At 38.8% G+C, this 12,995-nt stretch overlaps 1 protein-coding gene and 1 pseudogene across 2 annotated transcripts in view; both read right to left on the reverse strand.

Moving 5' to 3' along the window:
- ITIH5 (inter-alpha-trypsin inhibitor heavy chain 5) overlaps positions 1-12,995 on the reverse strand; it is an 88,902-nt gene that overhangs the window by 63,707 nt on the left and 12,200 nt on the right. For both annotated transcript variants that reach the window (XM_090266482.1, XM_090266483.1), the window contains 2 exons: positions 4,558-4,721; positions 3,568-3,669 (listed from right to left, as the gene is read on the reverse strand). In XM_090266482.1, the coding sequence (XP_090122608.1) occupies positions 3,568-3,669; positions 4,558-4,721 (266 nt within the window). The remainder of the gene's footprint in view (positions 1-3,567; positions 3,670-4,557; positions 4,722-12,995) is intronic.
- On the reverse strand, positions 9,280-9,622 carry LOC150019544 (calmodulin pseudogene; annotated as a pseudogene).

A 12,995-nucleotide genomic window follows, 5' to 3' on the forward strand; every position in this document is an offset into this window, starting at 1 on the left:
GTCCATCTCCTTCACAAAATTTGGGAAGTTTTCCTCATTTTTTTCAATTCTTACTTCCTCATAATGCACTGGTTGACTGTTTTTTTCTTCCTTATGTTCCAAATCATTTATTTGAACCCCGGTTTCCTTTCCTTCACCATTGGTTTTGTGTGGATTTTCCTTCATTTCACTTAGCATAGCCTTCACTTCTTCTCTTATACATTTGCCATACTCAAGCATGTCTGTTAAGCCTGTGAGCATCTTTATCACCAGTGTTTTGAATTCTACATCTCTTAGGTTGTCTATTTCCTCATCTGTCAGGTTGGCTATCTCCTCGTTGCTTAGTTCTCCCACTGGAACCTCGACCCGTTGCCCCTTTTGCTCCATACTTTTCTGTTTCCTCATTCTGACAGGCTCCTGTGTTTGTTTGCCTCCGCATCCCAGGTAGAGCTGTCACTCTTGTTACATTGTAAGGGGCAGAGCCTTAGGGATTCATCAGTACAGGGTGAGCTGTTTCACCACGTTGTGGCGCTGTATGTGGAGGAGGGGCCCAAGAGGGAACAATGCCACCTGCCCAGCACTTGCCCCTTTTCCAGGCACCTCTCCCACTTCCACACTGGACTGCCACCCCTCTAGCTGCTGCCCTGGCTATCGTTGCCAGAGTGGGTGGGTCTGTGAACGTTCTAGGACCATGGGGGCCCTTTAAACAAGTGGACTCTGCAGAGATTGGCAGTTTCTGCCTCCTCCCAAACCCCACTGGTCTGCACAGTCAGAAGCAATGAGGCTTGATTTTCCCCGGTGCTGGAATGGTGGGCTGCGAGGTCTGGTGAGGAGATAGGAACACTCCCCAGGTGCCCCTCCTGACTTCTTAAAAATGTGTGACCGTGCTTTCTGCCAACCTGCCACTGCCACCGCTGCTGCCACCATTGCTGTCGCGACCACACCGCATCCTCTCTGCCCCTCCTACCTGTTTGGATGAGTACTTCTTTTTTATATCTTTATTTGCTGGACTTCCATGCAATTTGATTTTCTGGAACTTCTGGTTGTTTCTAGTTTTGAGGTAGTTGTAGTCCTTCTTTGTTGTGGAGGGAGACGCAGCGTGTTTGTCTACACCTCCATCTTGCCCGGAAGTCCCAATACAAATAGTTTTAAATGCTTTCAGTACTTGGAGTGAGAGTTCTCTGATTCAAGGTGGCAGACTGATCATAACAGGAAGAGTGAAGGATTAAACTAAAGGAATAAGAGTGGTAGGGACAACCATCAGCAGGTAGGACATTTTAAAACATTTCTGGAAGACTTGGGGAAAATCAGTAGACCAAGAACTCTACAGCTCAGACTATGTGGGAAGGGACTGCAGCAAGGTAGAGAAACAAATAATCTGCAGAATCCCAGAGAGACTCCAGGCTCTGGTTCAGTAGGATACCACAAGATGAGAGTGAGAAGGAGGACCAAAAACAGGGAGGAGAACTCCAAGCTTACGTGTAACTGAATGAATGGCTAAGATGATGGGCTTCCTATACTCCTTAGAACTAAAAAGAGACGCAAGTGTTAAGATGAAAACATTCTGTTGAGAGCTGAGCAGAATCAATAAAAAAAAACACGACTGACACTCAAACCCATTATTGTAAAATTTCAGAATATCAGGTAGAGAAAACAAATAAAAGAAATGGTATCAGACTACATTAAATGCATCATCAGTACTACTGGATATTTTGAGGCACTGGAGCAATGTCTTCAAAGTTTGGATGGTAAATTATTCTGAATCTTAAATTCCATACACAGTCACCACTTTAATCAAGGTCTCAGAAAGTCTGCCTCTCACATACTCATTCTAAGGTAGTTACTTCAGAATATACTCCAGCAAGTGAAGGTGAAAGTCAATAAAGAGAAAGATATAGAATACAAGTAATTAAACCAACCCAGATAAAAATAAAAAGATATGCCAAGTTAAACATTATGTGTCAAGGCCACAAAGCACTGACAGTCTTCTATGGTCTGAAGACACCTATTCTGTCATGTTTAACAGCTCAGAAATCAGGATGTGTCTCCCAATTAGTGAAGCCTTCTAATTGCTGTTGACAATGACATGGATGTCACAGTCATAGCTGTTCACTTAGTTATCATTTCAGATGAGCAATATATCTTGCTAGATGTTAATCGTGACAAAATTAAGTTTATCTCATAGGCAAATCAATGAGAAACTCCAGGAGAAAACAGAAATGTATATGTCGTGATCTGACTAAACGAAACTGTGGCATGACCCTGAATAATTTATGAATTATAAGAAAAGATAATCCTGACAAAACCTATCTGACAAAGACCGCCTGAGACCCACTTGTATTAAAACCAACAAAGTTAAGTTTTAATAACCTGCTGTAGCAAGGGAGATTACATACCATAAGGATGGTGGAGCATCCTGCCAAACGAGGGAGGACACAGGGTTGGGGGAAGGCTGGCGTGTAGGTAAAGTTCAATGAAACAGTGTTTGGAAGTTCAAAGGAAAGCAGGGCTGTGTGTGAAGCATTTAATATCAGCCTGAACTTAGAAGCAGACTCAAGATTCTTTGTCCTTAGGAACTACAAAATGAAGATAAATGTGGATTTTTGTGGCAGACAACCCTTTATCTGAAGCTGTGGACCTTGGTTGCTTTTCATTATGACTCATGTGTTCCATTCTCTCTAATAAGATTCCCAACAGCAAAGTTTCTGATAGTCTATGATTTCAGAGAACAAGCTTTCTCAAAACTATGTTCTTTTATTAATGAACGAAAAGCAGGTTTACAGATTCACAACATTTTATCTGGATACTAAGACCATTTTTCTCCAAATGGGCTGGTAGAGAGGGAAGGAGAATCTTAGTATACTAGATGGCTCTGCAGTTAATGTTATTTATGTATCATTAGAAAGTAAATGCTATTTCTTGGCTTTCAATGTTTAGGCTCAGTTTATAAACAAACAAAAAATAAAAATATTGTGACAGGTCAGAATTTAAAAGTTAGTAACTCGGACAATGCAAAAAGTAAATGATTAGATAAGAAAAGATGGATGCTGGAAATGGAAACAGAAAGGTAAGGTCAAGCACAGGAGAGGGAATATTATCATCAAAGATCATAGGTTCAGTCTAAGATGGTGTAACTGCTTAAACTGATGTAAGAAGAAGGAATAATTATGAAAAATTTGGAATGCTGAGAAGAATGGGAGCATTGTAATTAAGCTAAATCCTGTGTCTTCCCAGCAGAGAATCAAGGGATAATATCTGATTTTTATCAAGAAATTTGTAAAAACAAAGACTATCATAACATTTAGAGTTAAGGAGATAACAACAACAAAAAACTACAGAAATATTAGAAGTGATGTTTCTAGAAAGGAGAACTGGGGAATAGAAATGACAAAATGTTCCTTTTTTACTATAAATCCTTATCTACAATGCTGTTAACAAGGTATGTTTTATTACTATTATGATAAAAAATAAAAAGAAAATAAATACTCAAAGGAAGAAAAGAGATCAAGATGGCTAGGCAAAGAGGTAGAAAATTGACATTCTGCTAAAGTGAATTTTTAATTAATTCCTTAATAAAATGGCACTTACCCATTATCTTCTGTGGTTTTATTCCTTTTCTCTTTTACCTTATCACCATTTTTCTTTTCTCTCTCTGTAATTTCTCCCTGATATACCTTGTCTCCAATTAGCCTGAAAACAAGAGACAGCTGTGTTACCAGCTTACAGTTCCCAGACAAATGCAAACGTAGATCTCATAACCATGACAACAGTAAAAAAATATTTTTATATGCCTCTGGGATGTGCAGAACCTACATTCCAAACCAGGGCACTACCCTTGAATCATTCATTTCATTCTAGGGCAACTTCCAACAGGTACAAAAGCTAAGACCCAACCCAAGGTGCCTCTATGATTCTTCAGAAAGAAATCAGGAAATATGCTCAAACTTCCATGACAGGACACCAACTTGAATCTTGCCCAGGCCTAAAATTCAAACTAAATACCTCCCCTATTTTGCATATCTGAGAAAAGAAGAAATATAACTAACACAGCAAAGGTTTCATGCTGTCTCATTATTCAGATCTCAACTGAAACCTTGCCTCTTCTGAGCCACCCCCTTGATTTCCCTATCTAAACATGCCCCTCTCAGTTCTGTCTGCCATCTTTATAGAATTTGCTACTGTCTGAAATTATCTTAAGTTTTTTATTTGTTTACTTATTATTATTATAAAAGTTCTGGAGCAGAACAGCATTGTCTTTTTCATAGAAGTGCACAATCACTTTGAAGAGTACCTGGCCTGGAGTGGGTACTCATTTGTTGGAGGGAAGGAGAGAAAGAAGAAGGAAAAGAAGTGGTCATAGCAAAGAGGAGGAACACAAGAGAGAGAGAGAGGAAGGGAGAAGGGAGAGCAGGAGTGAGGGAGGGAAAGGAGAATCAGTCTTCTGACCTATATACCATCAACTGGGAAATAAGTTCTCACAGCTGAAAGGCTGTGGGTGGGCTGTGCATCATCCCAGGCTCAGCCTGACCGCCCTTCATTGAAATCCTCATTCTGGGGTCTCTGACCAATGGTACCTACATAGTGAAGTTGGTGATAAAAGCTGCGGCTGGAATCTGCATCAGAAACTCAATGTCTTGGTCCTCAGAAGCTCTGTTCATCAATTGGCAGGAAACTGTAGTGAAGGCATAGCGAGAAATAATGGTAGACTTCACAGAGAACTCCGTCATCAAAGGTTTGGTTTTCTGTTGAAATTAAAACATACATTATTTTCAATGATGTGTGAAAGCATGATTCAATCATTTGGTATAGATGTGGGTCTTTGTTTCCATAAGAGAAATAATCTTTAATTTGGGAGACTCTGACATGTGATTCTTTACTTCTTTGTCTTTCCTGACCTTCCCGCTTTTTACTCCCCTCCCTCCACCTATAAAACAACCATGGCTGAACACCCAGTTTATGACATAGAAGCAAATCTTCTCACCTAACTTTAACAAATGCACCCAGTTGATTTCCAATTTAACAGAGATTATGCATTGCTTAAGTAGATAAATAAGTTATTGAAATTTTAGAAGTATGTGAAGTGTATAATATTTTTCTGTTATAAATGTTCAGATCACATTTATAGGATCACCAAATTGATCAAAAATCAGAGCATACCTAAAGTTCTTATTTTCAAATTAATTTCAATATCTACTTAGAGACACTGTACTCTGGGCTTTCCCATTTGGACTACAATCACATTATTGTAAAATGGGAATAAATATTGAGCTCAAGAAGGTATTTGGAGAATTAGAACCCAGAAAAAGTAAAGTTTATGCTAATTAAATTTATCCTAAAGGCCTCTGATAAGGGAATCATCTGCTTCCTTAAAAAAAAAAAAAGCTTGTTGATCTCAGGTCTACACTATTTAAACAGATAAGGCCCTGATATCCATTATTACATATCTTTACTGATTGATGTGTTTTAGGAAGAGATCTCTAATTATATAGCCCATAGACTTTTTTATTTGAGTTGCACAATCTTTTAAAGTTTTTCAAGTTTAGGTGACATTTAAAAACTGGGAAAGGTCACATAAAAACCCATAATGCCCATTTTTCTTGAAAGAGAAAGTGGAGCCACTCTGGCTGTGCATCCCACATGACCAGGAACTGCTGGCACTCATGGTGGCTGCTACTTTAGATCAGACCCATAGGCCGCACTCCCAGCTCCCCAGGCCGACTGATCCCAACTGTCTCGTTGATGCTGAGGCTGAGAGTGAGTGACCATTTTCACTATGTTTTTCCTGGAATTTTCCTTTTTTCCAGGCTATTTCACTCATTGATATCCTCTGTTCTACTAGATTAAAAACAGCCATAATTGGCACACCTATATTTATGGCAGCATTTTTCACAAAAATTCACCCATTGACGGATGGATGAATGGACAAACAAAATGTGTTATATGCATACAATGGGATGCTACTCAGCCTTAAAAAGGAAGGAAATTCTGGCTCGTGCTACGACATGGATGAACCCTGAGAACATTATGCCAAGTGAAATAAATCAGACACAAAAAGACAAATATCGTATGATTCCACTTATATGAATTTACTAGACCGAAAGTAGAATGGTGGTTTCCAGAAGCTGGGGAAAAGGGAAAGTGTGAAATTATTGGTTAATGGGTACACAGTTTCAGTTTGCAAGATGAAAAGAATTATGGAGATGGATGGTGATAATGGTTACATGACAGTGTGAATGTACTTAATACCACTGAACTGTAAGGTAAATTTTGTGTTATGGGTATTTTACTATAATAGCAAAAAAAGTAAAAGGAAAAATTTTTTTAAATGGCCACAAATTCTTTGTTCTCCTGCCATTAAGAACTGCTGTTTTAATTCAGAACCTACTGGAAGTAGCTCCTGGGACTCTGAGGCCAGGTTACAGGAGCCTCACCACATCTGTCCAGGTCTCTTGAACATGGTCTCTGGAGGCTCTGAGTTATGACACCAGACTGAGACTACTCTGCTGGAGAGGCCGTGAATAGGCACTGCAGTCACTGTGGCAGTGGAACCCAGCTGCAGTCATTCCTGCCCAGGAGCCCAGCACATGAGCAAAGCTGCAGTGAATCCTCCAGATCAGTCTATCTACCCCTGAACAGCACCAAGTGTCTTGCATTGACATCCTGTGGCCAGAAGACTCACCCACCTGAGCCCTGCCCAAACCCTGTCCCACAAATGATGCAATAACAGTTGTGGATGAAAAGCCACTGAGTTTGGGGAAGATTTTTATACAGCAGTAAAACTGGAACTCCTGCCTTATCTCTAAAGACACTTCAGAGTTTGCAACCCTACTGTAGTGTGATTAGCGCTTGAGTGAGATTTAGTCATTTTGTCAGTTATTCTTAACTCTATGCTATTTCTGATCTCTCTGTGTTTTATTTGTTTTGATTTGTGAACTAGATTTGTGCATATTAGAAAAACTCTTGAAATCTCATCTAAAGAAGTTACAGTATAAGTTATAAAGACAAAATATAAAGAATAAGATTCTCAAGTCCAATCTCCTTGCTCTAATGTAAGCCAAACGTAGGAGGTAAGAGACCCAGCTGAACCTGCAGTCTCTGACTTCCAATCCTGCCTCTTTTATGAAGGGTTCACAGAGGCTGCTCAAGGCTTTCACAGGGATCATTGTTAGGTGGCCAATAAAATATAGAACTCCAAAAGTATGCCAAATATAACTCAGTCTTTGTTGCTGATTCAAAACATACCTGTGAACCTCAGTTATCATCCATTAAACTGTCAACATTCAAGACATAGGGTGTTAAGTTGAACCCATTCTGCAACTGTGGTCATATTGACATTTTCCAAAGATTCTTTATTTTTAAGTTAATGGTCTTTTTATTAGAAAAACTTTAAAAGACCAGCATTTACAACTTGGAATGGATGTAAATTATAATTTTTAAGTATATTTTATTGATTATGTTGTTACAGTAGTTCCAATATTTTCCCCTCCTTGCTCCCCTCTGCCCAGTACCCTCCTTCCCTCCAGCAGTCTCACCCCCCCTTAGTTCATGTCCATGGGTCATGCATATAAGTTCTTTGGCTTCACCTTTTCCTATCTTATTCTTAACGTCCCCCTGTCTATTTTGTACCAATCACTGATGCTTCTTAATCCCTGCACCATTTCCCCATTTCTCCCCCGTCCCCCTCCTAGCTGACAACCCTCCAAATGATCCCCATGCCTATGATTCTGTTCTTGTTCTGGTTTGCTTAGTTGGGTTTTGTTCTTATTTTTTAGATTCAGTTGTTGATAGTTGTGAGTTTGTTGTCATTTTAGTGTTTATAGTTTTGATCTTCTTTTTCTTAAGTAAGTCCCTTTGACATTTCATATAATAATGGCTTGGTGATGATGAACTCTTTTAGCTTTACCTTATCTGGGAAGCACTTTATCTGCCCTTCCATTCTAAATGATAGCTTTGCTGGATAGAGTAATCTTGGTTGTAGGTCCTTGCTTTTCATCACTTTGAATACTGCTTGCCAGTCCCTTTCTGCCTGCAAAATGTCTTTTGAGAAATCAGCTGATAGTCTTATAGGCACCCCTTTGTAGGCAACTCTCTGCTTCTTTCTTGCTGCTTTTAGGATTCTCTCTTTATCTTTCACATTTGGCATTTTAATCGTGATGTGTCGTGGTGTGGTCCCCTCTGGGTTCAGCTCATCTGGGACTTTCCATGCTTCCTGGACTTGTATGTCTATTTCGTTTGCAAATTTTGGGAAGTTTTCCTCCATTATTTTTTCACATAAGTTTTCAATTTCTTGCTCTTCCTCTTCTCCTTCTGGCACCCCCATGATTCGGATGTTAGCATGTTTAAAGTTGTCCCAGAGGTTCCCAAGCCTCTCCTCATTTTTTTCAATTCTTGTTTCCTCATTCTGTACTGCTTGGTTGTTTTTTTTTTTTTTTTTTTTTTTTTTTCCTTATGTTCCAAATCATTGATTTTAACCCCAGTAAATTGTAATTTCTTGAACAGCAATGTTGATGGTTCTGCTAAAGTCCATAGCCACAGCCTACCTCTGTTGGCTCCAAGCCATGGTTCAGAAAGTTTTACCAACAGAGGGTCCAAAGATGTTCTCTTGGTAAAATGGTGACAACCTGACACTCATTTTGCTCTAGTACAATACAGACAATGCCAAACCAACATACACGGGCATGCCACCAGAATGTGCCACCATCACCAAGAGTTGGGACACATGGAAGTACAAGAGGACTATTCTACTAGTGGGGCTATGTCCAGACAGTTTATCCATCACCCACTTTTGTACACATATCCTGAGGTAAACCAATTTTAAATGTGTTCACTTTCAGTAAACCATCTATAACAATTTATACTAACAAACTGAACTAGAACCCATTTGAATAGGTTTTGAATTTGTTTTTTCATTTTTCATTTTTAGCACAAATGATTGACTATGCTCAATGGTCAAGATGTTTGCATGAAGAACTGGCCATCCCAAACAGTGTATGAATGAATCATTAGCAAATGGCTCTTCTGCAAGGAGTCCACTAAGAGTTTCCCTATCATTAAGGTATTACAAGTATTTATATTGTAAAACTAATATGTAACTTGATCTATAGAAGAGAGGACTACCAATCAATATATGCAGATTTTTTGTATGTTGACAGAAGGCAATCTTAACATTCAGTTTTGCTATATAGAAAGAGAATAAGTTATTATTATTATTGCTGTTGTTATTATTATTATTACTTTGCAAGAGGTAACTGAAAGATTCAATTTGATTCTTCTGTACAGGGAAAAGTTGGAAGTAGACCTTCATTTTGTAGTCATCATCTGTATGAATTCTTCATAGTTCATTTGTCCATCTCCATCAATAACTGCTTCCCTGATCACTTCATCTACTTCTTCATCTGTTAGTTTCTCTCCCAAGTTTGTCATGATACGACAAAATTCTGCCACACTGATGCGACCATTGCCATCTTTGTCAAAGATGCAAGATGCCTTATGGCTTTCTTCGTCACTGTCTGTATCTTTCATTTTTTAAGCAGTCATAGCCAAAAATTCTGGGGAATCAATGGTGCCCATTACTGGCAGCAACCACTTCACTGGTCATATCCTGCAATTTGGCTTCTGTTGGGTTCTGACCCAGTGACCTCATGACAGGGTCAAGTTTCTTTGTTGTGATGGTGCCATCACCATCTTTGTCTAATAGGGAGAAAGCTTCCTTGAACTCAGCAATCTCTTCCTGGGTCAGCTGATTGATCAGTCACTGTGAGAACAAAGGGAGGAAGAACCGAGGGATGGAGGGTGAGGTCAGGGCACCACCACTGCAGCTGCTGCGATGGAGCAGGGTGTGCTGAGCACTGTGACGCTGTCCTACTCCCCCTGAGACTCCGTGTCATTGAGAGTTAAGGGCGCTGCGGCAGTGAGACTCCCAGCACAAACACCTCTCAAATTCTTATCAACCTATTATTTAACTCTTTTATAAAAGTAAAGTACTATTAGGGAAAAATCTTAAGTTCACATCTTAGGTAAGAGTGTACAGCTGCACAGCATTCCAAATAAGTTAGTTTTCAGTGTATAGACCTTGCCCAGTACTATTTTTAAAATAATTAGAAATCTTCTTCATTTGGTACATTGGTGACTATTTTTGGTGTCATGTTGATTTGTTCTCATTTATGAGATAATTATCAATTATAATTTCATTGAACTTAAAATGTGAAAATTAGAGACACCTGCTAGAAGACTTAAGTTTACCTATATATACTATGGTATCTTCTTTTATCTTAAATTCAGGTTATGGTATAGTAGAATTCCCACAATATTACATCAAGAATAGGAAGCATAAGTTATAGATCCAAAAGACAGGCTGAGGAAAGTTTCAAGGAAACTATTTTAGTTTTACTGCTCCTTCTATAACTGCTTTCCCATAGGAGCTTCTGCTGTGACTCTCACGTCATAGCCCTTGCCCTCCTGTTACAGCCTTCTCGGTGTACAAGCTACTGAAATTAATTGTGTACAAATATATCCCCCACTCTCCTTAAGCCACCCATCTCTTATCCCTGGCCCTGTTAGATTATGAACACATGGAAAACAGGGACCAACACTTATTCTTTTTATTTTTTTCCCACCCACAGCTCTCGGCATAGAGTAAAACTCAAAAAACATTTATGGAATTAAATTGAATTTTCTGATCTTGAACAATTAAAGAAAAATATATACCCCAAGAAAACAAAATGGCAATAAACTAGTATTTAATAAACACTATGATAGACTAAATAAATGAATGATTGGGGGAAATTTAGATATGGTTCCTTCTCTCTAGGCTCTAACTATTATCACATTGGGAACAAAGTACAACATAGAAAGGAATAGGGATATATATATACATATATATATATTTTAACTTATTGGCTATAAGCCTTCACTGTTTTCATATGAAAGAGAAATCAGTGAGGTTTGTAAGAGTTTTAAAACAGGCATAGAATTTGTATGTGGTGAAAGAGAACAAAAAAAATATTCTAGAAACACAAATATATGGAAGTAGGAAAGAACCATATCACATTCCTGGAACAAAAACCAGAACAGTTTAATCACAAAGAAGAGTACACTGTGAGAATAATATTGGACAGGTATGTAAAATAGTCAGGAAATGGACAACTGTAAAAGCCAAGTACAGAACTTGGAATAGCCAAGGTTCATGAAAGTATGTCATAAAAGGGAAGCTCTAAAACAGTTACCTCAGTTTTTCCCAATGCACAGTTCTTAAAAATTCAACATGCTTTCCATTTTTATACTTAACTCATTTCGTTTGGGAATGTCAGCTGGAAAATAGGGGACAAAAATCAAGTCTTTCCATGACATAATAATTTCTTCATTATTTTTCTACAAAAGCTAAATAGTTGGAAAATCAGTTTGAGGTAGGGAGTGTCTTAATTAGCTTCTCAAGGGACCACACATTTCTGTGTGACTCATGTGGGTCACTTAAAATCCACTCGCCCAAAGGATGTCCTGAATTACTCAAGATGCCATCTGGAAATATAACTGAAGAAAATTTGCATCAGCATTTGCCAGAAATCAGGCCTCACCCCACAAGATTAACCATTTGTTGCTTTATTCTGGTCTCATAGTTCTTCAGTGATCATTAGGAAAAATAATTCTGGAGGTGGTAGGGAACCTTAGGAATCATCTAACTCAGCTCCCCCTCACTTTATAAAGGAGAAGTTTGAGGCTTGGCAGTTGGCTAAGAAAAACGACGTAGCCCATGTTGTTATCACATGAAGCAGAAGACCTCCAGATGAGGTACCCCCCTGACAAGGCACGTGTATTTATCATCTCAAAGAAATAATTTACCCCTCTGCATCAGCTTTGAATTGTCTATCTGAAGTAATACTACTTACTTAGCAATATTTTATTACATTTACGAGAGGAAAGATAAAATGCAATTATCACCTTTATGTAAAAGAAAAACCCACTCTGTACACCTCCTACAAAAAGATAAACCATGGTGGTTAGAACTGGGAGTAAAGAGACAGACACATGTATAACCAACCCCTTATGCGGTTATGATGCCCAGCACCATGCTATCTGCTATATTAACTATATTTTCTTATTTTCTATATTCTTGATGCTCTGGCATTTGAAGCCTTGATCCCAGGGCTAGCTGATTCCTGTAGTTAACAAACAACTTCCCCTCCCCGTGAGTGCACCTTTGATATACAACCAACCAGTCCAGAGTCTATACTTCCAACTACCTCCTTTATTAACTCACACAACCAGCCAATATTCATCCGTCTTAAATCACCCTCAGACAACTAGGAACCACCACAATAGACCAGAGCCAGCCAAAATTTTTCAAACTATCCAAATCCTAAACTTACTTAACAATTCCTTCCTGCAAACACCCAATAAAGGCTCTGGCCTATGTTCTTCCTCTGCCCCTTCTGTCTCCTGACTGACCCTGGTGCTTCACTATGTGGCCCTCTGTGGTGTGCTATGTATGCCTCCTGTTCCTACAAATCTATAAGTATAAATTTCTTCCTTCATGATAATCATTTCCATGTCTATGTATTTCACCACATCCACTTAAAACAATCCAGTCTACAGATTTTAGAATACCCACTCTGAAGGAGACACCAGACATGGCCCTTTCCATTGGTAGGTTAAATGATGACATTAAATTGTTTTAGGAAAACCAAGCCAATATCTGTTAAGCACCATGGATACTCCAACACAAGACATCCTTGCTTTTCGAATTATAACAACTTTTTGTGTATGTGATGTCAGAGAACTTCACCAAAAGGGTATCTAATTAATTGAGAATAAAACCAAGCAAATCCCTGTGGACCATGAGGTGGCAGTGATAATGAATATCAGCTGTTGCCACCCACCTTTTATTCATTAATTAGAATAGAGAACATTCAGATTAGTGTGGTGCAGCTGAATGTAAAATAAAAGGAGACCCATCGGGTAGACAAGCTATAGAGCCGGGCAGGAACCAGATTACATAGGGCCTTATATGTTCTTAGAGT

The sequence above is a fragment of the Furipterus horrens genome, unplaced genomic scaffold (assembly GCF_987537825.1).
Source record: "Furipterus horrens unplaced genomic scaffold, mFurHor1.1.pri manual_scaffold_2, whole genome shotgun sequence".
In the NCBI taxonomy this organism is placed as follows: domain Eukaryota; kingdom Metazoa; phylum Chordata; class Mammalia; order Chiroptera; family Furipteridae; genus Furipterus; species Furipterus horrens.